This window comes from Dromiciops gliroides, chromosome 3 (assembly GCF_019393635.1).
Source record: "Dromiciops gliroides isolate mDroGli1 chromosome 3, mDroGli1.pri, whole genome shotgun sequence".
NCBI lineage: Eukaryota > Metazoa > Chordata > Mammalia > Microbiotheria > Microbiotheriidae > Dromiciops > Dromiciops gliroides.
The window spans coordinates 454,469,181-454,496,010 of NC_057863.1; the positions used below are offsets into that span (position 1 = coordinate 454,469,181).

At 37.3% G+C, this 26,830-nt stretch overlaps 1 protein-coding gene across 1 annotated transcript in view; it reads left to right on the top strand.

Moving 5' to 3' along the window:
* The window catches only part of IFIH1 (interferon induced with helicase C domain 1), a 95,146-nt gene extending 72,003 nt beyond the window's left edge, over window positions 1-23,143 (top strand). Inside the window, exons 9-16 of the mRNA XM_043998878.1 lie at window positions 1,763-1,886; window positions 3,747-3,998; window positions 6,079-6,341; window positions 6,618-6,767; window positions 10,209-10,370; window positions 19,670-19,860; window positions 21,437-21,530; window positions 21,665-23,143. Coding sequence (XP_043854813.1) covers window positions 1,763-1,886; window positions 3,747-3,998; window positions 6,079-6,341; window positions 6,618-6,767; window positions 10,209-10,370; window positions 19,670-19,860; window positions 21,437-21,530; window positions 21,665-21,844 — 1,416 coding nt within the window. The 3' untranslated portion in view covers window positions 21,845-23,143. The remainder of the gene's footprint in view (window positions 1-1,762; window positions 1,887-3,746; window positions 3,999-6,078; window positions 6,342-6,617; window positions 6,768-10,208; window positions 10,371-19,669; window positions 19,861-21,436; window positions 21,531-21,664) is intronic.
* Window positions 23,144-26,830: the final 3,687 nt, after the last annotated feature.

Sequence of the window (26,830 nt, forward strand, 5' to 3'; positions counted from 1 at the left end):
GAAGAGGAAGGAAGAGACTGGCGCTTGGGCTCACTCTCTTTCCTTTGGACTCTGGTGGAGAGCGGAGCTAGAAATGTGCTCTCCCTTTAATAGATAGGAATCTAGGCCTTTCTCTCTCTCTTTACCAAATTCTTATTCTCCTTAATAAACGCTTAAAAGTCTAACTCTTGCTAAAGCTTATAATTTATTGGCGACCACTCATTGGATATTTTAGACAGACTAGCTAGAATTTTAGCCCTTAACATATCTTATGGAAGACCTACAACCAACAATTGAATCCACTCAGCCAATCTCAATACACCTTCTGTGCAGTGTCACTCACTTTCAAACAAATGGCTTTTACACCTTCCAAATGGATCAGTAACTTCTCATACTAGAACTAACACCTTGATTGATTGATTAATTCAGTAGAAGTACTCTCACCTGATAAGCTATAAGGGCATAGCATCTTCTTAGTTACTTCTTTTGGAATGGAGGTGAAAATTGATTAATTCAGTCAACCTCCACCCTTACATTTGCAATTAATTCGCTTCATTGAGATGACATAAATACCTATCTCAGTTTAGGCCATCATGATTCCGTAGTTAGTCAATAATTTTATATATGATTAAAAACAAATATATATTTCACCTAACAGGTTTTTGTATTGCTTCTAAGTCTACTTAGAGCCACCATTTGAAATTTGTTTTTTCTAGCCTTTTATTCAAAACCATTATATATTTTACTTAATAGTTTTTAAAATATTAACAATCAAGTATACCAACTTATATGACAATGGTATTAGCACTGTTTTTCCTTTCTTTGGTTGTTTCATTTGTCAGCCTTAATGGATTAAATTCTGCTCTGCTTCTCATTTGTATAAGAACAGTTTCTGATTTTTAAGAAGTTAAGAATTGTTTCTGACTTTATATTAATCTTCATCTCTTTAAGTTGATAAAAAAGTTAGTTTTCCTTAAGTTTAATTATACACTTTCCCACCAAATATGAAAGTTATTTATCATTCATTAACTCTATTCTTTGAAACAATTGGATTTATTCCAACAGTAGCAGTATATATTGGTGTGCTCTGTGTGTGATATTAAAAAAAATGGGGGGGAAGCTAGGTGGCACAGTGGATAGAGCACTGGCCTTGGAGTCAGGAGTACCTGAGTTCAAATCTGGCCTCAGACACTTAACACTTACTAGCTGTGTGACCCTGGGCAAGTCACTTAACCCCAGTTGCCTCACTAAAAAAAAAAAATGGGAAGTTAGGAGGAAGAGGGGAAGAGAGAATAAAGGATAAGAGGGAGAGAAAAAAGAAAGAAGACATATGCATAGACACATAGACATATCTTGCACAGCTAGTTGGTACAGTGTATAGAGAGGTGGATCTGGAGTCAAGAAAACCTGAGTACAAATCTGGCCTCAGATACTTTCTAGCTGTGTGACCTGGAGGAAGTCATTTAATTGTTGTCTGCTTCATTATCCTCAAGCGTAGAATGTGAATAATATAATAGCACCTACCTCCCTGAGTTGTTGTGGGGATAAAATGAGGTACTGATTATAAAATACTTAGCACAATGCCTGGCACATATAAATATATAAATGCTAGTTTACTACTACTACTACTACCACCACTGCCACCACTACTACTCTGCATCATTAGAAATATACCCTTTTCTTTATCCTAAACAAATATTTCTGCTGAAGTTCATAATAATAAAGATATTATTTTAACAGAGGTCAGTCACCAATATAAAAATTATTATTGTTTTATTTTTAGAATCCATTTAAAAAGAAACTTCTAGAAATAATGGCAAACATTCACACCTTTTGTCAAATGAATCCAAGATCTGATTTTGGGACACAAACCTATGAACAATGGGTCATTCAGCAAGAGAAAAGAGGTAATTTGGGGTTTTATTAAGTACCTTTGCATTTGATTTCTTATGTTAATGTTTCAGAAACTCATATTTACTACTCTACATTTTCTAAGATTTATTTATCTGTGTATTGCAGTTGCAGTACAAAGTTAGGATAAAGACCAACATGTCTTGATGTTTTGTTAAAGGAAAGAGGCATCAAGCTATTTAACATCTTGATCCCGTTATCATCTCTGTCTTATTATGTTTCCCCCCCCAAAAACCCTTCAAGATAATATTACAAGCTGATGTCAAAAGATAAATAGACCTAACATATTTCCCCCAGTGTTAGTTGAAGAGAAGCCTGCAGTGTAGATGAACTGTTTCAAGGAAGGGAACAAATTACAGCCTTGGACCTCGGAAGTACAGCGGGGTTTCTCTTTTGATGAGGAATAGAACCGGACAGTATGCTTAAACCATAAGACTCAGTGGGTGTTGGAGGTATTTTAATCCTTAAACAGTCCCTACAAATCTATGTTCAGTGCATGAGAACTGAGGTCATCTAGTCAAGCTCTCATTTTTGAAAAGATGGAACTGAGCCCTAAAGAGATTGTGACTTGAGCAAGGGCACACAGATAGTAAGTGGCAGAAGTGGAGATGCGTGTCAGCAGGGCCTCAGACTGCAAATGAACCACCCTTTGTCCTATACTGTGCTGCCTCCTAATAAAGCTTTTCTAGCAGAATAAGACAGCACTTTTATGGTTTCCTGGGTTCACAATGTTTGCATAAGAGGAAAGGTGATGTAGCAGACTCATAGAATCTAGAAGGAAGCAAGTATGGCCATTGGCACTGGAAGAAAGGGCCTTAATATTTCCATTCAGATGGGCAGCCTACTGCCATCATGCACACACACACATATACACATGCGTACATGTGTGTATATCCATGTACACACACAATACAGATATGGTAGCCTATAGCTAAGATACAGATATAGACATAGAAACAGAGATAGATATGGCTGCTACCGCGTGTATCTATGCATGCATACATGTTTGTGTGCCTACACGTATATACAAAAATATATTTATATGCATATACATAGCAGGATTATATTTTCTCTGTGTGTATGTGCATATGTACACAAACACATATATACATTCACACACAGCAGAAATATATATGTATATGTTATATGTGTATATACCCAACATACATACGTACATATGTTAGAAAGGGTTTTTTTTGTATATGTGAAGGTGGTCTTTTACAAGCCTTAATTATAGAGCATTACAGTGTGAAAGTAGAGGGGAAAGGCAGCAGATAGGGTTGTAGTTGTGGCAAGGCATACAGCTGTGGTCGTCTTTAGTCACTGGGTGTGTGCCTTTGTCTGTGTGCCCTGCTGACACACCAGCTTCATTAGAAAAAAAGCCAAGAGAGTAGATAGTGCATGTGTGCGCATGTGCGCGTGCGCGTGTCTGTGTCTGTGTCTGTGTCTGTGTCTGTGTCTGTGTCTGTGTCTGTGTGTTTCCTCTCAGGTTGTACCTTATGTCTGTAGCCATATTGGCAAAATAAGTACTATTTGGGAGTAATGACTGCCTTAGATTCGGTGGAAAGTAGACACCTTTTAGAAATGTCTGACACCACCCCTTTCCTTAGGGCATGCCTGGTATAGATTTAGAAGCATTACTAATATGCACATTTGTGCTTTATGCTCTCCTGGCATGCTTTCAAAGCCACTACAGAGTCTAGAAAACTTCAACCAGTTATATCAGATACGGGGCAGCACAGGGGACTGGCCTCAAAGAGAAGCAGATTTGAGGAAGAGTTAGCATTTTATACAGGGATGTGTATAGCATGACCCTAGGGAGTATTTTCTTTTATGTCACTATTTTTTCTTTAAAGCTGCAAAACAAGGGAATCGCAAAGATCGTGTTTGTGCAGAGCATTTGAGGAAGTACAATGAAGCCCTACAAATCAATGACACAATCCGAATGATTGATGCGTACCGCCACCTCAGAAGTTTCTATAATGATGAAAAGGAGAAGAAGATAGCAGCCCAAGAATATGATAGTGAGGAGGACGAGGAGGATGACAATAAAAGGAAACTATTGAAATTAGATGAAACAGACACCTTTCTTCTAAATTTATTTTATGGTAAGAATCAATTTTTATTTAAATTGCAGAGAAGCAGAATTAAATTTGATATATGGAAAATTTTCCTAATACTTAGAACTATCTAAAAAAGTAGAGTAGGTTATTTTAAAAGATAATGGGGGGGGCAGCTAGGTGGCGCAGTGGATAGAGCACTGGCTCTGGAGTCAGGAGTACCTGAGTTCAAATCCGGCCTCAGACACTTAACACTTAGTAGCTGTGTGACCCTGGGCAAGTCACTTAACCCTAGTTGCCTCACTTAAAAAAAAAAAAAGATAATGGGGTACAGCTAGGTGGTGCAGTGGATAAAGCACGGGCCCTGGACTCAGGAGGACCTGAGTTCAAATCCGGCCTCAGACACTTGACACACCAAAAAAAAAAAAAAAGATAATGGTGTTTTTCTTCCTCATCTGATGTCTTCCTTTGAAGGTTAGGTGCACTGGTTAAGGAAGTCAGCTGCAGATGACTTCTGATGTAATTTCCAATTCAGAGAGACATTAGCTTAAAAAAATTAACATTAACTTAATTTTTTTTTTTCAGTGGGACAATGAGGATTAAGTGACTTGCCCATGGTCACACAGCTAGTAAGTGTCAAGTGTCTGAGTCCAGATTTCAACTCAGGTTCCCCGGAATCCAGGGCCGGTGCTTTATCCACTGCACCACCTAGCTGCCCAACTTAATTTTTAAAAAATTAACATTTACTTTTGGGGGGGGGGGCAGTGAGGGTTAAGTGACTTGCCCAGGGTCAGACAGCTAGTGAGTGTCAAGTGTCTGAGGCCAGCTTTGAACTCAGGGTCTCTTGAATCCAGGGCCGGTGCTTTAGCCACTGCACCACCCAGCTGCCCAACATTTACTTTTTTAAAAAAAATCTCCCTAATAGTATAGCTCCAATCTTCTTTTCCAGTTCAAAGTCTGATCACTTCCCTTGACACATTCTCCATTTCCAACCATGAGACTTTTTTCTGTTCTCCAATTTTTTCCTATACTTTCCTGTCTCTCTGTAAGCAATCATTCAAGCTTTTCCTCCATGCCTGGAGCACACTCTACATCTCTGCCTACTGAAATCTTTCTTAGCTCACATGTCATAGAACCTTTTTTTTTTCTCCATAAAACCTTTCCTTATTACCCCGACTGAAAGAGTTTTGTCTCAAGTTTCTTGCTTCTTTGCCTTTATAAAACTCTACCTTGTATCATGCTTATTTGTAAAGATGTACATATTCTTATACAATATTTTCCTTAGTTTGTAAGCTCCTTGAAGATAGCATTTTTTTTATATTGATATGTCTGGTGCCTAGCACAACACATTGCATATGTTGTTGTTCAGTCATTCTATTCATGTTCTACTCTTCATGACCCCATTTGGGGTTTTCTTGGCAAAGATGCTGAAGTAGTTTGCCAATTCCTTCTCCCAGCTCATTTTACAGATGAAGAACTGAGGCAAACAGGGTTGAGTGACTTGCCCAAGGTCACACAGCTAATAAGTGTCTGAGACCGGATTTGAACTCAGGAAAATTCCTGATTTCAGGCCAAGTTCTCTATCTGTTGTGCCACCTAGCTGCCCTACATTGTGTATGATAATACACTTAAAAAGTTTTGTTGAATTTGAATTCATGCATGATTCACACATGTTTATATCCTTGTTGAGAACCTACTTCTGACTAGTTTGGATAGAACTAAATCTTGCTTCTAACACTTAACTAGCTTTGTGGCCCTGGGCAATTCATTTAACCTCCTTGTTTCATGAGCAGTGCTCTATAATTTATCAAGTAAAACACAAACAGGCTGTGAGAATTCCATAACCTGTATATATCCTGGATCTTCAAAGAATCACAGAGAGAAAAGTAATATGGGGAACTCTGAATTTTATCCTGTTTCTTTATGATGTGACTGAAATTTTCACTGTGCGAGCTTTGAAATAGATTGGTTAACATGATTGTTTTGACTGGATTTTCTGCCACATTTAAGTTATACTAACTGAACCTTGAATCCTTATGTAATCAGGACACTTTTAGTTCCTAATTCCAGGAATTTTTGTGTATTTTTGTACATTTTGGTGATTTTTTCCCCTAATTGCTTTTTAAAGAAAATGAGAAAAAACTGAAAAAACTGGCCATCACTCCAGATCACGAAAATGAAAAACTGACCAAATTACGAAACACTATAATAGAAGAATTTACTAAAACTGATGGATCTGTAGCCCGAGGAATAATCTTCACCAAGACTCGGCAAAGTGCATTTGCTCTCTCTCAGTGGATTAACGACATTCAAAAATTTGCAGAAGTAGGAGTAAAAGCTCACCATCTGATTGGGGCTGGAAACAGCAGTGAATTTAAACCCATGACACAGGTATCCCATTGAGTACTTCCTTTCTACTCCCAGTTTACCCACTATTTCATTTCCATAGCTTAAAATTAGTCTTCCAGTCCCCAGAGTAGAAATTGAAAATGTTTTTTTAACATGTCATATTATCAAGATGACAATCAGCAGTTAATTAGCTCAAACCCAAAAACTAGTGATACCATTTGATTTATACCAAGCTTCATTTTATAATAATTCTTCCAGTGGGGAAAATATTAAATATGTTCAACAACATAAAACTAACTTTTTGAACTCTTTCTGCAGAATGAACAAAAGGAAGTAATTAATAATTTTCGTACTGGAAAAATAAACCTGCTTATTGCTACCACAGTAGCTGAAGAAGGCCTGGATATAAAAGAATGTAATATTGTTATCCGTTATGGTCTTGTCACCAATGAAATAGCCATGTTACAGGTATATTTAGTTAATCTTAATTTCTTTCATACTCTATTCATTTTTCCTTTTGTCTGTTTTATTTTGCTATTTGTCTGCAAACACTGCAAAGTACTTATAGAAGAATAGAATATTAGAACTGAAAGTGACCTTAGAATTCATCTAGATATCCTCATTTGACTGATGAGAAATCCAAAGCCTAGACAAGCTAAGTATCTTAAGCTGAGTTAGATAATGAATTAGTGTATCAAGAACTGTCTCCCTTGATCAATGGAAATGGGAACTTGGACCGGACCTGTGATTTCATTGGTCTAAAAGTCTCCCAGATGAGAAAATGTGCTCTACCAATATAGGTAGGCACTTTTTCAGCAACTTAATGGTTTTTTTGTTTTGGTTTGGTTTGGTTTTTTTGTGTGAGGCAATTGCTGTTAAGTGACTTGCCCAGGGTCACACAGCTAGTAAGTGTTAAGTGTCTGAGGCCAGATTTGAACTCAGGTCCTCCTGAATCCAGGGCCGGTGCTCTATCCACTGCACCACCTAGCTGCCCCCACAACTTATAGTTTTAAAGAATATCTCAGAGTACTAAAAGGTGAAGGGTTAAGTGATTTGCCCAGGGTCACTCTGGCAGTATGTGTTAGGGAGATACTTGAACCCAAACTTTCCTACCTTTGATACCAGCTCTGTAGCCACACAACACTGTGCTACCTCTTCTCTCTTCTTTCTCCCTCTCTCATCTTTTCCTGCTCTTTCTTTATATGTATATATACACATATACCTAAATATATAGAGAGAAATATAGACACAATCCTTTAATTTTAAAAAGAATTATTTAAAGCATACTTTATGCCAGATATCACACTAGTCACCGAAGACACAAAAACAAAAAGGAAACATTTCCTCACCTCAAAGAGCTTAAATTGTTATACACATACATCTAACTATGTATATATACACACACATACATGCAAAGTAATTGTCAGGGGAAGGGCACTAACAATTAGAGGGATCGGGATATGCTTCTTCTAGGACATTTAAAGCTGAACTTTAAATGATGGTAAAAATTGTTTGAAGCAGAGGTAAGAAAGGAAGACATTCCAGACATGAAGGACAGCTTCTGCAAAGGCACAGAAATGGGAGATAGAATGTCATGTACAGAGAAGTTTGGTTGGAATACAGAGTATGTAAAGGAAGATGATGGACAAGAAACCTGTAAAGATCAGTTCTGTGGAGCCATACCGTGAAATGTTTGAAAAGACAAGCAGAGGAGTTTGTATGTTAGCCTAGCATCAAGAGAAAGACAGTGGGGCATCTTGAATTTTGGGAGGTCAAGATCAGAGTTGTGTTCTAAGGAAATCAGTCTGTCACGTGTATGGAGGATAAATTGGAGAGGGGAAAAGCTAGCATCAAAGACACTACTGCTGTAAGTTCAAGCAAAGGGTGGTGAGGGGCTGAACTAGACTGATGAGTACAGAGAAGGAGACAGATGAAAGGTATTTTGTGGGGATAAAACTGACAAGACTAGGCAGCTGAGAGAATGTGAAGGATGAGAGAGATAGAAGAATTAAGCATGATCCAAGTTGACAAATTGGACAATTGGGAGAATTATGATGTCCTCAACAGAAATAGAGATGTCAGGAGAAGAGGGAGGGTTTGGGGGAAGAGATAATGGGCTTTGTTTGGGATAGGTTAATTTTGAAAGTCTTACAAGACATCCATATAGAGATGTCTAATAGAAATTTAGTGATATGAGACTCATGTATAGGAGAAAGACTGGGGTTGGATATATAGATCTGAGATTTAACTACATAGACGTGATCATTGAAGAGTTGGGAGCTCGAGATAAATGGCTTCAAAATTTGTTTTGTTTCCCTTTCCAGGTAAAAGAGAGAGCATAGACCAACAGCTTTATTTTTGCTTCATTAACATAGTTACAAATCAGGCCTCAGGGGCAGCTAGGTGGTGCAGTGGATAGAGCACCGGCCCTGGAGTCAGGAGTACCTGAGTTCAAATCCGGCCTCAAACACTTGACACTTACTATCTGCGTGACCCTGGGCAAGTTACTTAACTGTCATTGCCCCGCAAAATAAAAATAATAATAATTATAGTTACCATATTAAAAACTTCAGCCTACTTTTTAAGGCATATGATACTTGAATTCTTTTTGTCTCTGTTTACTAAAACTCTAAACAATACAGTATTGTTGTTCTTTTGCAAAGGTGGAAATAGGCCATTTCATTCATAGCATGTCTGCATTATCTCTATTATTGGCCATTGACTCAGCCTCCAGGATTTTCTAGAACATTGAAAGATTTCTAAATTAAGACATAACTCAGTCTGGATTTCTCTATGAAATTACAGAATTCTCAACTTTTATGCCCATCTCCCTTTAAAGATAAAAAATAATCATCAGGGTTTGTATTAGCAATTTTGTTGTTGTTGTTATTGTTATTGTTTTTTGCTGGGCAATGAGGCTTAAGTGACTTGCTCAAGGCCACACAGCTAGTAAGTGTCAAGTGTCTGAGGCCTGATTTGAACTCAGGTCCTTCTGAATCTGAGGCCAGTGCTTTACCCACTGTGCAATCTAGCTGTCCCAATTTTTATCCAGGTTTTCCTCCTCTTTATTTTTCTCTTCCATTAGGCAAAAGAGAGTATTTTATCTGAGTGGATATTAAATTGTACCTTTTATGGAATAAAGTGGGAATAAAGTGACCGTGCATGTACTGCTGCTAAGTTATACTTTTTGTTGATACTCTAAAATAGCTAAATATCCCCTCTTCTTCCTTTTTGAATATTCAATTTCACATAAATAAAAGTGTTTGATACCAGCATTTTCAACAAGCCAAGACCTGACAGAAAGAGTATCTACTAATCTACAAATTGTAACAAACAGCTTAGCATATAAATGTATAAAGTATTTTAAAAGTATAAAATATTAAAAAAGTTAAAGTATAAAATCATTGCTAAGAAAATCCTGCAAATACCCTGAAGAGACTAATTTCATTGTATTTTGTATTGGTGGTATTTTTAAATAAATGTGAATACAAAGAAGTAAATAATGTGATGTATGGGAACTTATTGGTGGTATTTTTAAATAAATGTGAATACAAAGAAGTAAATAATGTGATGTATGGAAACTTGTTAGATGGCAAATATTTTATATTCTAGTTGTTTGAACATGTGTGATATCTCCCTACTAGAAAGTAAGCTACATCAAAGCAACCACTGTCTTTTAATTTAATTTTTAGCTGCTCAGCACACAAGTACCTGAGAAAGAATGTGTCAGATTGGTTCTTGAATGTATGCAATAGCCTGCTTGACTTCTATTGTCTTTATCGCAATATTTTGCTTCCAGCATAATGATCATGGGGCAAAGAGTACTACCATCCCATATTTTGTTTTAAAAGGAGGTGGGTGGAGTCAGGATTTTTCATTAGATAATTCTTTTCTTTTATGTTTTTATAGGCCCGAGGTCGAGCTCGAGCTGACGAAAGCACATATGTATTGGTGGCAAGTGGTGGCTCAGGAGTTGTTGAACGTGAAAGTGTTAATTTGTATCGTGAGAAGATGATGCATAAAGCTATTGACCGGGTTCAAAATATGAAGCCAGAGGAATATGCTCATAAGGTACTGTTAGTGACCATCTTTACTTTGCAGTTAATTTTCATAGAGTATCATAGAGTCTCAGTTGTTATAGGCCTCTAGTCTAATCTGTACCTATACAGGAATCTTTCCCTCTACAATATCATGTTCATTTTAAAAGAACTCTCACTAGGCATGGTGGTCCACACCTATAATCCCTGACACTAGGGAGCCTGAGCTCAGGAGTTCTAAACTATATTAGGCTAAGTCAATTGCACATCTACACAAAGTGCTGCGCCTATATGATGAGTGCCTGGGAGTTGCAGGCTACTAGGCTACCTCAGGAATGTCAAAACCAGCCCAGGTTAAAAATAGAGCTGGTCAAAAGTACTGCACTAATCAGTAGGGAGTAGAATTAAGCCTATTAGTGGCCCAAGTGAGTTGAGACCCAGCCACGAAAAAGAAAACAAAAAGAAAAAATGTCTATATATGGTTGTGATACCCATCTCTGTGGCTGGAAGAGGAAAGATCTATTTCCATTGGAAATAGCAAGTAACACCAGGCTTCTGCTTCTTAAATCCAAATCCACACACAAATATACTCTCAAAATCTGTAGGATGCAAGAAATCTCAAACAAATCAAATAGGTCAGATTGTGCCAAAGATGGGCTTTATCAACATCAGTTAATGCTAATCCTAACCCAAGGAAACTAGTATAGCTCACCAGTTAAACTAATGTTTGTGGTACTAGAATGAACCACATTCCAACATATTGTAATTTAAGGTAGAGGTATGATAAAATGAAGGATTGATGTGCTGTTGCTGAAGAATTTAAGGAAATTCATCACTTCAGAGGATCTAAAGATACATCTGCATAATAGCAAATCGGTATTTTGGAAGGAAATTAACCGGACTATATAGATGTGGGTGTTCTTTTATTTAAACATGGAATCTGGTTCTATCCTGAATAATATTTTGTGGATTCCAAGTTGGTACATGTTGCCTTATGGAGAGAACTTTTTTTTCCCAAACCCACTCAGACTTCTGTCCTATCTAAATATCACAGAATCCTGGGAATAGGTCTGGTGTCTGGACCTATATCCATTGATACTGGAAATTCCCTGTTGCATAAACTCCCTTTTACAGTGAAGATCAGCACCTTCTTTGCAACTTGAATCTTAGATAGTTGCTTAGAGCACTGAGAATTTAAGGGACTTACCCAAGGACACAGAGTTAGGATTTAGAAATGTAACAGACCTTAGAGATATTTAGTCCAACTCTCTTGTTTTATAGATTGGTAAAACTGAAACCCAAAGACATTAAATTACTTGCTAGAGGGTACATCCATAGGTGTCACATATCTAAACGGGGATCTGAACCCAGGTCTTCTAACTACGAATCCAATGCCACATTACAACATGGTACCTTATCTTTAAAACTCTCAAATTCAGGGGGCAGCTAAGTGGTGCAGTGGATAAAGCACCAGCCCTCAACTCAGGAGGACCTGAATTCAAATCCGATCTCAGATACTTGACACTTACTAGCTGTGTGACCATGGGCTAATTGCCTCGCGTCCTGCCCCACCCCCCCAAAAAAAAGATTTTCAATTTCCCACAGTCAGGCCAGAGGACAAACTAAATATTTGTGGACTAATAATTGTTGTTCAGTCGTTTCAGTCATGTCCAACTGTCCATGATCCGATTTGGGGGTTTTCTTGGCAAAGATACTGGAGTGATTTGCCATTACCTTCTCCAGCCCATTTGACAGATGAGGAACTGAGGCAAACAGGGCTAAGTGACTTTTCCAGGGTCACACAGCTAGTGTCTGAGACTGGATTTGAACTCATGATGATGAATCTTTCTGAAGCCCAGCGCTCTAATCACTATACCACCTAGCTACCTCTAGGACTGATAATACCACTGGGAAATTATTTCTGTTAAAATATCCTGACATTTAACAAATATTTATTAAATTTCTGCTGTATGCAGGCAGGATGTTGTGATAGATGTTTGGAAGAGATAAAAGTTTAGATAACAGATGTCCCCTGCCTTCATGGACTTTGTAATCTAGTCCATTGACAATTAAGAAACTGGGTTCTTAATGAGAAATGAAAAGTCATACCTAAATTTTTGAGTTATTTAACTTAACTCAAGGATAGCAACTTCTAGATCAAACTCAGACCCTCCAGGCCTTCTCTGGACCTAGGCTCAATGTATACAGCAGACACAAAATAGATTCAGCATCCTCTTGGTTTTTCTGAAGCAGTATTTCTGACCTTAAACTTCCTAAACCAAACCATATTTTTAGGGACAAGAGATGTTCTTCTACTCTTTCTCCCTGGAATTCACCCAGCGCCTTTTTCAGTTTCTCTATACTTAATCTGATTGCAACAGTTCCCACCACCACTACCACCACCACCACCACCACCACCACCACCACCATCATCATCATAACAATGTCTATTGCCCTATTGTTCTCATTTTTTAAAACCCTTGTGATATTTCTGGGTTGCTCTTTCAGCATCTTATGTAAATCTTACATAGTCTTAGTGTACTCCTAAAAAGTTTCTTCTGCCTACTGTGTGTGATTCATCACATAGTACTTCATAAGCACCCACATGAACAGGGTGCTATGCTAGAATGCCTCCTTTCTTCAGTTCATTGAACTGTAAATGTCTTGATATTCACATCTAGCATGACCAGCCCAGCCAAACATCCTAGTGAACATAATACTTCAATTCCTCATAGTCTTTTACCTTATGTGTAAAAGTTGTTTATACTTGATTGATTAAGTCAGCGTCATACAGCCTTATGATGTGCGTATGGTCTTGCTTTGGAGTTTGTTTTTTTCCTTTGGGTCCTCTGCCCTCATCTAAAATTTAACTTTGTCATCCATAGCCCCCAGGCATGATGTAGTTGTCAGGTATTCAAGGTAGCCCATAGCCTTCTTTTGGTGCTGAGGGATGCAGAAAAGTCATGTTAAAGCTTGGGTAGATAGGACATTTACCTACCAGTCAATAAGATGAATTAAAAAACTTCACCCTGGCATGACAGAGAAGAGGGGCCTGTATAACAATGTGATAAAGAAGCTTTCATTTGAAAGATAATATTTGCTCATTAGAATAGGATTGTGGGGCAGCTAGATGGCACAATGGATAGAGCGTCGGCCCTGGAGTCAGGAGTACCTGAGTTCAAATCCGGCCTCAGACACTTAACATTTACTAGCTGTGTGACCCTGGGCAAGTCACTTAACCCCAATTGCCTCACTTAAAAAAAAAAAAAAAAAAGAATAGGACTGTAAGCTCCTAGAGAAGGCGGATTGTTTCTTACCTCTCTTTGTATCCCCAGACCTTAGCACAGTGCCTGGCGCACAATAGGTTCTATCATTGTCTATTTTAAAATTTTTCTGTGGGGCAATGAGGGTTAAGTGACTTGCCCAGGGTCACACAGCTAGTAAGTGTCAGGTGTCTGAGACCAGATTTGAACTCAGGTCCTGCTGAATCCAAGGCCGATACTTTATCCACTGCACCACCTAGGTGCCCACACATAGTATAGGTTCTTAATAAATGTTTGTTGACTGACTGACAATATTAGTCTAGGATCCATGTGTCCCACGGTTGTTAAAATTGTCAACATATGCACAGAGTTCCTGTGTAATTCAGTTCAGTTTAACAAATATATTGAGTATCTATTATATATATGTATATGTGTGCATATGTGTGTGTTTTTATAGACACCTTGAGGAAGAACAGAAGATGATTAATGCCTTCAAAAACTGATGGTCTAACAGAAGGGTATAAGATGCAACCAACTCAGTGCTTTATAATATGGGAATAAATGTACCTCAAAGAGGTGAAAAATACAAAGATAAGTGGGCCCATTCCTGGGCAGATGGATCAGGGAGGGCTCCCTCAAAGAAGTGGCACTTGCCATAAAAACAGGTGTCCACTGAAATGAAAGAGGCCATAGATAATATGTACAGTATAGTCAACTCTAAATCCTATGGTCATCATAGGAAGTTTGACACATATACACTAAACTAGGAATAATCCAAAAGCTAATACACATTTTTAACAACACATTATAAAATCCTTCTCATTTGTGGATTCAGTTTTACTATAGAATCATGTGTTTTCATACAGCTAGGGAGGCAAAGGTGGGCAATGACCTAGGGCATAACACCAAGAGGAGGCACAGTGAGGGGTTTTAAAAATATGTACAATTCAATGTCAGAAAATTGAATTCCCCATGGCCAATTAATTCCTTGCTAATTCGATTCAGTTTAACGAACATTTATTAAGTGCCTACTATGTTCCAGGCACTATGTTTGGTACTCCGTATAACAAAGACAAAAAACTCAATAGTCTTTATCCTCAAGGAACTTACATTCTCTTGGGAAGATTCAACATGTACACAGACAAGTATATTTGAAATCAACTCAAAGTAATACAAGTGGAGCAGCTAGATGGCACAGTGGATAAAGTACTGGCCCTGGATTCAGGAGGACCTGAGTTCAAATCCAGCCTCAGATACTTGACACTCACTAGCTGTGTGACCCTGGGCAAGTCACTTGACCCTCATTGCCCTGCAAAAAAAAAGAAAAGGAAAAAAAACCCAAAGTAATACAAGTAATTTGAAAAGAATAAGAGGACTGACAATTAACCAACACTAACTACTCTACTTGTGTCATTGTGTCCTTTCTCTTTGTTCTGGGAGTTTTGGCCCTCTATCATTACTCCCTCTCTCTTATCTTCAGTCTCTCCCTATCTATTGGATCCTTCCTACAAATATACTCAGGCCTCCCTCCATCCTTAAAAAATAAAATCTTCATTTAATTGTTCCATTTTCCTAAGCTGTATTTTAAATCTCTCCTCCTTTTTTACTGGCAAATTTCTAGATCTAGGAAAGTTTAGAGGTTTAGCAAGAATGTTGATAAATTCTCCCGAAGATATGTTGATTTTGAGGTGTTAACAAAGCATATGGTAGAATTTATCATCATCCTCCCCAAACCTCCAAACTTCCCTGTTTCGGTTGAGGGCATCACTATTTTCCTGCTCACCTCAGTTGATCATTTCTGAGTCATCCTTGACTCTTCCCTCTCTCATACTGTATGAGTGAATCAGTTGCCAAATCCTATTGATTATGCCTCAACATCTGTTGCCCTTATCTTCCCTAATCAAATGTCCCCTGCTTTAAATCTTAACTCCCTCACCTCATTGCCAAAATTACCTTTGTAGGCACAAGTCAGACCATCTCCCTTCCCTGGTCAAAAGCTTTCATTAGCAGACTACTGCCTCTGAAATAGAATCAAAATGTCAAGTTTTGACATTTGAATCTGAATGCCACTTACTTTTCAAGTAGATTTTGCATTATTCCCCTCCATGCACTTTGTCCTAAACAAACTGGACAATTTAATAGCTGCTCTGCAATCTCAACTTTCCATCTCTTTCTTCTCCACATTTCTATTAGCTATTCCCTATGCCTAAAAGACAATCCTTCTTCATCCCAGTCTTTCAGAATCCTTATCTTGCTTCAAGATTCAACTCAGTCAAAAAAATTCTCAGTGAAGCTTTCCACAAGCCTCCTGGCTAATAGCTCTTTTCAAATTATCAGATAATATTTAATTTGTATTCTGATATATTTCCCCAGCAAGCCCTTCGAAGGTAGGGTCTGTTCTGTTGGGTTGTTTTGTTTTTTTTTTTTTTGTCTTTGTTTCTTTAGTGCCTTGTACATAGTAGGAACAGTGTTTAGGAACTGAATGGAATCACTTTATGAAAAGTCTTCCCTTGTTACATTGAATTGAAAACTCAGTCTTCACTGGACAATAGAACAAGGGTAGAAAGCTTTCAATGGGCAGGCCATGCCTCAAGAACACAAATGTTACTAGCTATTTGTGGACTTGGGATATGTAGTATAATTTTCCTTCTAGAACAAGCATTTCTTTTTTTTTGCCCCCAAATTGCTGATTTTTAAAAAAATAATAAAAATTTTTATTTAAAGTTTTGAATACCAAATTCTATTCCCTCCCCTCTCCCCTCCTCCCTCCCTGAGAAATGGTAAGCAATCAGATATAGGTTATACTTGTGCAATTATGTAAAACATTTCCATATTAGTAATTTTGTATAAGAAGACTCGAATAAAAGAAAAGATGAAAGAAAGTGATAAATAGCATGCTTCAGTCTGTATTCCATCAGTATCAGTTCTTTCTGTGGAGGTGGATAGCAGGCTTCATCATAAATCCTTTGGGATTATCTTGGATCAAAATATTGCTGAGAATAGCTAAGTCATTAACAGTTCTTCATAGAACAATACCGCTTTTACTATGTACTGCATTCTCCTGTTTCTGTTCACTTCACTATACATCAGTTCATGTAAGTTTTTCCAGGTTTTTCCAAAATCATCCTGCTTGTCATTTCTTATAGTACAATAATATTCTATTACAATCATATACCATATCTTGTTTAGCCATTATCCAATTGATAGGAATCCCTTTGATTTCCAATGCTTAACTACCACAAAAAGAGCTTCTAAAAATATTTTGGTACAAATAGGTCCTTTGCTCTTTTTTTGGATGTTTTTGGGATAAAAATGTAGCAGTAGGGGCAGCTAGGTGGCGCAGTGGATAAAGCACTGGCCCTGGATTCAGGAGACCCTGAGTTCAAAGCTGGCCTCAGACACTTGACACTTACTAGCTGTCTGACCCTGGGCAAGTCACTTAACCCTCATTGCCTCACTAAAACAAAACAAAACAAAAAAATAGCAGTGGCATTGCTGAATCAAAGGGTATGCACACTTTTATAGCCCTTGGGGCATAGTAAAAAAAAAAAAGAAAAGAAAAGAAAGAAAGAAAAGCATTTCTAACCTGGGATATATGAACTTGTTTTTACAAACATATTTTTGAAAACTAAATTGAATATTGTTTCTTCCTTTGTAATCTTATATACTTTATTGTATGTATTTTTAAACATTCTGAAACTATTATTATGGATCTTATTCTTGGCTTCATTGTTTTCCCATATTGCTAAAGAAGTACAAACACAAGACAATATTAAGAACCCCTATCCTGGAAGATTCACCTTTGTGAGAAATTATTAATAACCAATATCTTGAGGGAGATTCAGAGGTACTCCCCTTCTTCTAAATTCTTCATTTTAAAGGTTCCATTTCTCTTCAGAAGGACATTAGTAATATATAATGAGATTGCATTAACTCACCTCATCTTGTTCCAGGCCCCATCCTGGTGGAAGCTATTGTGTTCTGCTCAGGCTTGGGTGGGGTATAATTTTTTTTTTTTGGTGAGGCAATTGGGGTTAAGTGACTTGCTCAGGGTCACACAGCTAGTATGTGTCAAGTGTCTGGGGCTGGATTTGAACTCAGGTCCTCCTGAGTCCAGGGCCGGTGCTCTATCTACTGTGCCACCTAGCTGCCCCTGGGGTATAATTCTTTGAATTGATAGTCTAAAGCTATGGATGATCTGGTACAGAGTTACTCTCCCTATCCAAGAGATACTCAGCCCTTCATTTTAATATAGTCCACTTTCAATCATGTTAACCAATTAGAGTTGATTGCTGTTTGTTGAACCACCTGCTGTTTTTAAGGGCATATAATTTGCGAATCCACTGCCATGATTGTCTTTGGTCTAAGAGAGATGGCTAAATGGCCAACCTTTTATTGATAACCTGCTGACGTTGTTAATAAAATGATTAAATTACCCAGAAACTATGTCTCTTAGACTTTTTTAAACATCACACCTTCTTATGCTTTCTTTGAGCTAACATTAAGACTGGTTTTCATTCAGCATGAAACAAAGAAAAAAACAGTCTAGAATTAAATATGTTGATGGCTAGTCCTTAAAAATCAATCATGAACCTGTATATGAATTCTCTTAGAATGTTATGGCCAGGGGCAGCTGGTGGTGCAGTGGATAGAGCACCAGCCCTGGATTCAGGAGGACCTGAGTTCAAATCTAGCCTCAGACACTTGACACTTACTAGCTGTGTGGCTCTGGGCAAGTCACTTAACCCTCATTGCCCTACAAAAAAAAAAAAAAGAATGTTATGGCTAGATAGGACTTAAGAGGTCATTGTGATCTACCATTTCACAGGTAAGGAAACAAAAGCCTAGAAAGTTTCAGAAACTTGCTCAAATTTGTGCTGTTATTAAGTAGTCTAGCTAATGTGGCTGGGACTAGAATCCATAATATAAAGTAACCCGTTATGGTCAGGGACTTTTCCATTTGTTTGTATCACCCGTCCCTAGCATGGTGCCTGTTACGTAGTAGGTACTTAGAAAATACATGCTTATTGGCTTCCTGACTCCTAGTCCAATCATCCTCTCACTATGTCTAGCTGGTTTAAGCATATTGACTGATTACTTTTAGTTACTTTTAGGGTATGCTGGAGCCAACTCCAACCACTTGTGAGAACTGATTGTTAAATTTTCAGTATAAGCATTTACACTTCAGAAATTGTCAACTGCTACAAATCAGAGCTTGATTTATGATATTATTGATGGTCTAGACTTAAGAAAATGTTAACAATGAGGGTTAAATGACTTGCCCAGGGGCAGCTAGGTGGCACAGTGGATAAAGCACTGGCCCTGGATTCAGGAGTACCTGAGTTCAAATCCCGCCTCAGACACTTGACACTTACTAGCTGTGTGACCTTGGGCAAGTCACTTAACCCCCATTGCCCCACAAAACAAAAACAAACAAAAAAAATGACTTGCCCAGGGTCACACAGCTAGTAAGTGTCAAGTATCTGAAGCTGGATTTGAACTCGTGTCCTTCTGAATCCAAGGCTGGTGCTTTATCCACTGTGCCACCTAGCTGCCCCCTAGGAATTAAACTTTTAAAAACGTATGCATATATTCCCCCTTCCAGGGCCCAAATGTTAAATATTTACTAGCATACCCCTATATTGTTGTAGGGAGCCTAGCAGGATTACAGTAGAAGCCTCAGGCAGTATAGTCAGACTGGAGCCTTGGGGGCTAGAGGCTAATAAGACTCATAATAACTGGTATTTACATATCACTTTAAGGTTTGCAGAGTAGTTTATATCCTTCATTTCATTTGAACCTCATAGCATTCCTGGTTATTGACCACAGATTCAACAACCTTAACAATCATTCATGAAGCACCTACTCTGTGCAGAATGCTATGCTAAGGCACAAGAGCTAAGTGTTTGTTTTCTCTAATGTTTTTTTAAATTATTATAAAGTTTACAATCATCAGAGCAAAGACAACACATGTCAGTATTTTCATGGCATGTAAGTGACCCAATGCCTAGAGGTTTTAAAGTATTCAAGGTTTAAAAAGTTGAACTTTCAATTCTATTTTTTGGTGCAGATTTTGGAGTTACAAATGCAAAGCATAATGGAAAAGAAAATGAAAACTAAGAAAAGTCTTGCAAAGCAATTCAAGGACAATCCATCACAAATAACCTTCCTCTGTAAAAACTGTAGTGTGCTGGCCTGTTCTGGAGAAAACATCCAAGTAATTGAGAACATGCACCATGTCAACATGACACAGGAATTTAAGTAAGCTTCTCCCAATTAATATTTAAGGTTTTTCTTAAAGGGTGTATTGTAGTTTTAATTGTAGATACTTTTAAAATGCATTCAGCATGTGTTGATTACAAGATTTTCTATTCTCTGCTCTCTTATCCTTACCAAAGTTCTAAAACAACCTTTTAGAGAACAAGTTTTCCTGGAAAAAAAAAATTACCTTTACAAGTGAATGCATGACTGACATAGCACTGAGCTGCCTGTCATTGTATTATTGCAATGATACTTAGCCCGCCCCCCCCCACCCCCAAAAAAGAAGCCAGGGTATCACCCTAACCCACCAGACTTCTAGGAAGGACATCACTGCCTGTTTTTCAGAACTGTGTTAAAAGTTATATTGGTTGAGATCTTAATTTCATGGAATCATTTTAATAATGAAATATCCAAAGCTGACTTTTTGGGATATCACCCAACAAGTGATCATCCAGCCTTTAATTTAAATCAAGCTCAGTGTCCTTGAAAATAGCAGGCATGTAGACTGCACAAAGCATCTGACATTTGTTATTAAGAATGTAATAAGATCCCTTGATGTATAACACTGTAGTGGGTACTATAAATTTCTATTAAATTTTATATATGATTGCTTTGGATAGATTCATAATCAAATGTGGGAGATTAAAAATTGAACATAGTCTTAGAATCACGAATTGGATTTTAGAAGCAAAAGGATCCTGGGAATTGGTGTGGCATAGTTGAAAGTCTTAGAGTCAGGAAGACTTAGATTCAACACAACTTCTGATATTTACTTGCTGTGTGACAAAGGGAAAGGCACAATCTCTTAGCCTCAATTTCCTCATATGTAAAATGAAAATAAATATCTACTTCACAAAACTGTTGTGAGGTTCACATGAGATTATGTAAATTACTATCAGTATCTTTGCCAATAAAACCCCAAATGGGGTCACAAAGTGTCAGACATGATTGAAACAACTGAACAAAAATGCCAGCTATTACCATTATTTTCTAGTGAAACCTGTCAGTTTATATATGAGGAGACTGAAGGCAGGAGAAGTTAAATCACTTGTCCCCTGTGATGAAGCCAGTTCAAAGCTAATATGTGCATATAGACTGCAGTTAGGGAAATGAGCATCAAAACTGGTCAAAGGAAACACTCAAGAAATCTGAGCATTGCTTTTGAAATTGAAGGGGTGTCTTCTGGCGGAATAGAGAAAAACAGCTGTTCAAAGTATTCAAAAAAACTTGAGCAAATGTTGGAAAATAAAGGCCACAGTAGGGAACATGAAGTTATGTTTCTTGATTGAAAAAGAGTATCTGGGGGGGCAGCTAGATGGCGCAGTGGTTAAAGCACCGGCCCTGGATTCAGGAGGACCTGAGTTCAAATCCGGCCTCAGACACCTGACACTTACTAGCTGTGTGACCCTGGGCAAGTCACTTAACCCCCTTTGCCTAAAAAACAAACAAATAAAAAAAAAAGAGTATCTGGGATATTTACAATCTGAAACTTGTTCTGGCAGGGCAAAGCTCTGATACCAATTCAGATTTCACAAAGACAAAAGTACTTGATTTGATATCCCTTGTCAAATTTTAGGAAACTCTACAGTGTAAGAGAAAATAAAGCACTACAAAAGAAATTCGCAGACTATCAAATAAATGGTGAGATCATTTGCAGGCAGTGCGGCCAGGTAAGCTTGTTGGTTTTGTCCTTTCAAGCAACAATCAGATTTCATATGATATTTATATGTGAAAGTATATGTGCATATATACATAAATATATATGTATATGAAATTTATACCTTGTCTTTTCTTTTCTTTCCAGGGCTGGGGAACTATGATGGTGCACAAAGGTTTAGATTTACCTTGTCTCAAAATAAAAAATTTTGTGGTGGCTTTTAAAAATAATTCTCAAAAGAAACAGTACAAAAAGTGGGTGGAATTGCCTATAATGTTTCCAAAGCTTGACTACACAGAACATTGCATGTTTAGTGATGAAGATTAATACGGACTTAATATTCTTTCAATTCTTTGAACTTTATATTTTTTGCAAAGAATACAGGGTCTTCGTTTTTTTTTTCTTTTTTTTTGTGGGGCAGTGAGGGTTAAGTGACTTGCCCAAGGTCACACCACTAGTGTCAGGTATCTTAGACCAGATTTAAACTCAGGTGCTCCTGAATCCAGGGCCAGTGCTTTATCCACTGTTCCACCTAGCTGCCCCCATGGGTCTTATTTTTTTTTTTTTTGCAATGATTGCAGCAGAGCAATGGAAGAACAAATGAGAAATTTCTCTAAATCATTTTGTGCTCTTTGAAGAATTTGATTAATGTAGGAGCTAGCATCATACAATGCTCAGAAAACTAGAATAAGCTTCATTTGAAACGTACTACCCTCGTATTCTCTGTGAAAGTCATGACAATCGGCAGGAAAATTACCAAAAAAGACAGGAACTCAGAAGGAAAAGAAATGCAAGAGAGAAGTCCTAGATAGTCAGAACTTAAATAAATAATACATTCTTCTATATGAGTCATTGCCATTATTTATTCCCAAGTTTCCTGATTTCTGCTAATTTATGCCAAAAGAGATCATTTTTACCTCTTTCTTTTCAGGAATGGCCGCCTTCCTGTGGCTATTTCCTAGTTCCTATAAAAGTCAATGAGAACAACCAAATAGTAGTTATGTGAGTCACTGAACATTCCCCAAGTTGACAGAACACCCCTGTTAAAATACTTCTCTGTGATACTCCTCCCTTTTCCCCAAAAAGGGAGAACCAGCAACTACTGTCAGTCTTTATCAATGAGCAATAATTACCAAATTCCTTCAGCTGATTTGCTACAAGAATGTAGTTCTCTCCTGATGTGTTAAGAAGAGGAATTTTGGCTACGTATTGAAGATTCTTCCTTCAGCTCTACTGGTTTTTCAGTTTAGTGATATAAATTAATTAGCACCATGTTCTTTGGATTTTTTTCTGATGATATCTAGATCTGGATGGATATTGATCAAAAAGATTTATCATATGAAATGCAAAAAGGACAAATTAATCTATTCCACCCCATCCCATCACCCACCCATGCCTTACTCAAACCAAACCAAACCAAAAAATGCCTCCAAAGAACTCCAATAGACTACACAGAAAGTAGAACATTCTTCAAGTAGCATCTGGAAACTCTACAAGAACTTCTTGTTGTTATTCAGTTGTTTGAGTTGTGTTTGACTCTTTGTGACTCCACATGAGGTTTTCTTGGTGAAGATACCACAGTGGTGTGTCATTTCCTTCCCCAGCTCAGTTTATAGAGGAGGAACAGAGACAAACAGGGTTAAGTAACTTACCCAGAGTCACACAGCTAATAAGTATCTGAGGCCAGATTTGAACTCGTGGAAGATTAGTTTTCTTGATTCCAAGCCCAGTGCTCTGTGCACTGATCCACGGAGCTGCTCCTGTACAAAAATAACAAAGCATAAAATAGCTAAATGAATGGCTATGAATTTTTGAAATATCAATAAACATCAGATCCTTTTCATCTAAGTTTCCCAGTGATTTCTTCAATTCAGAAGTTATTGTTTTCTTTACAAAATCTTAAGCTATATGTCTCAAATGAAGATCGGTAGTGAATGACATTTTATTCAGAAAGAAAAACACATCTTTGAGTTGTAAGTGTCCAGAGCATGTTAGGCACTTTATAGAACATGCATGTATGTTATCTCTGGCCTACAAATACAGCCCTCTTGGCATTGTTTATGCTATTGGGGAATTCTCTGCAAAGTAAAACTCTGCATTGTTATTTTAGCATGTTTTCACAAGAGAGGGAAAAAACTAGACACGGGAAAAAATCTGGCTTTTTTTGTACTTTGTGCTGCTTTTATACATGTATATTTTTATTTGTCTTGTGCTTCTTTCTATGTATATCTTAAATCCTCACTGAATTGCAAGCTTCTTGTGGACCAGGACTGCTTTTCAAGTATTCATCAAGTATTCATTAAGCACTGTACTGACCTTCTAACACAATGCATTACACAGAATGGAAGCTTTAGAATGCGGTTCTTAACAACCTGGGGTCCATAAACTTTTAAAAACATTTTAATAACTGCATTTCAATGTAATCATTTCCTTTGTAATCCTATGCATTTTATGCAGTTAAAAACATTTGGCTTCATTACACTGCCAAAAAGGTTCATGACCCAAAATAGGTTATGAACTACTGTTTTCAAATAGAAGTTCTTTGACAGTAGGAATTGTTTACTTCTTTGTTTCTGTAACCATAGTAACTAGCACAGTGCCTGACACATAGTAGGTCCTTAATAAATGCTTGGTGGTTGACTGATAAATGCTTAGTTGGAAGTATGCATGAATGAGCATGTAGAGGTGGGTTTTAAAAATTTTTTTTAATAATGGTGCCATATCACTCCAGTGTAAGTCACAGCAAAGAAAACAGCTTATTAACATCTAATAAGGATGCACTATTTGCATACATTTTTCTTCTTGCATTTTTGGGTGGCTACGATTTCACTTTCCTGCCCATTCTTAATGAACCAGAGATAAAGATGGGTAGTCATAGATTGCAGAATGCTTCGATGAACATATGAAACACCTCAGCCCAATGAATGGGTCTTTAAGAAAGGCATACTGTTGAGGAAGGATATTTAAAGGAAGGCATGGTGACAGAAACTTCCAGGGAATTATAGTTCTCAGAGTTATTCTAGAGAAACCACAAACTGACCTTGTTAGAATTCCTAGCTTCCTTCGAAGCACAGCTCAGGTACTACCTCTTCCTTAAGGCCTTTCTTTATTCCCCAAATTATTAGCACTTTATCCTTTTTGAAATTACTTTGTATTTACTTATTTGTGTACGTGTTATTGCCCTCAAATATAAGGATTGTTTTATTTTTGTCTTATATAATAGATAATAAATGTTTGTTGAATTAAAATGATTTTTTGTTTCTATTATTCTACATTTTAATTTTATAACACAGAAAATGTTAAGTTATCATATATTTAAAGCTCAGGTACTGTTTTCCAATTGTTCCTTTACCTAGAAGCTAGATGCCCTGCCCAAGAAACTAACAGAATTTAAAAGAAACTACCCACATTAAAAGAAAAAAAAATGAACTATAAACTAAACCTGGAATTTTAAACCTTATATTTATGAATTAAAAAATATATTGATAATTTAACATGATTGGTTTCCTTTGCAACCTTATGTATTTTATTTATTTCAAAACATTTTTTTCTGAAAAAGAGTTCATAGGCTTCCCCAAACTACAAAAGGAAACTATGACCCACAAAACAGTTAATAACTCCTGCCTTCAGCCATTACACATTTTAGCTATTATTCAGATGTTTATCCTAGTCCAGGAGGGAGTCCCATGCTTATGTCTTTTGTGATTACAACTAGAAGAATTTCTATCATCACTTTCATTAATAAACATTTATCAAGCATCCATAAGGGCTTACTAAATCTATAAGGTTTGCAAAAAAAATAGACATTTCTTGTCCTTCAGTCCTTGTAATGAATGTTTTGATTATTTAGCCAATAATGCTGGAAAATCATTGAGCTTCAAAAAAAGTAGCCAAATATTAAATGGGAAAGAGTATAAATATGAGAAATTTTCTTTTCTTTAAGAACAAAATTCCTCCTCAACCAAGCTAGTGGAATTTGGCCATTCTAGTTCAGGTTCACATCATCTCTTGTGGACTATTGGAATAACCTCCTAATCGTTTTTCTTCACATTTCTTCTCCATTCCATCCTCCACATCACTGCCAAAGTCTAACACCTAATAAATAAACTCCAATGGTTCCTTCCTGCTTCTAGGATCAGATATGAACTCCTTATTGGAGCATACGAAGCACTTACACAACATGACCTCAACCTGCCTTTCCAGCTTTATTACATTGTTCTCACTTCACACACAGCCAAACCTGTATCACAGTATCTCATGGGATACTCCATTTCCCGTCTTCATGTTTTTACATAGGCTGTCCCCTGTGCCTGGAATTTGCTCCTACATCAGCTTAAACACCAGATAGGCAAACTTCCTTTTCAGATCCTCACTCCCAGCTTAGTACCTCCCTGTCCCCCTGATTTTTTAAAATCTATTTGGTAACTACCTATTTGTGTATGCCAACTCCTCCAACCAGGCTGGTAATTCCTTGAAGGGTAGTGAACTATTTCACTTCTTTACTTTGTATTTCCAGTGCCTAACCTAGTACCTGGCATCAGTGTTATCATTAGTTAGAATAAGAAATCCCCTGAAGTGATCCTATCCTATGTATTTAAAGTTGCACTATTCAAATTTTAGCAATGTAAAATATGGTAACTGGTTCTAGCCCAGTGGAGAAATGCAGTGATAATTTGACTAATGTGACCACTTCAAGGAATTCATTTATTCACACTGACAGAAATGTAGTTAATAAATGCTTGTGGTTTAATTGATTGTCTTTAACATGTTTTTGAACTTCATAGTGTTTTCAAGTCATTAGTTATTAAAATAATAATAATGATACAAACCATATGAGAGATTTGCAGTTCTTTAAATTTTTAGAGATTTGCTACCAAATGTGTCATAAAATCCTTTTCTTGAATGATATTAATCAGTCTTTCATAAAAATCTCCTTTGAAGATGAAATTTGGACATAGTAGAATGATGTTAGTTTATACTTTGCAAAATCCTATTATAAACCAGATCCACTGGTTTCTACATTAAAGTCCTTGATGTCAAGAGCAGAAATATTCTTTAAGAGGAGGATATTTACTGGTGCTATTAAATTACAATCCAAACACTTTCCAAATATGCTTAGCCTTATATAATGAAGCCTATTCATCTGGTGAGAGGCAGTGTAGGGGAATGGAAAGAGAATGGGCCCGGTGGGAAGGAGAAGCAGAAGACCCAAGCTGAGAGTCTATCTCCACCTCTTATCAGTTGTGGGGCCTCATGTAAGACAACCTCTCTCAGCCTCAGCTACTCACCTGTAAAATGGAGTAATATTTCTGT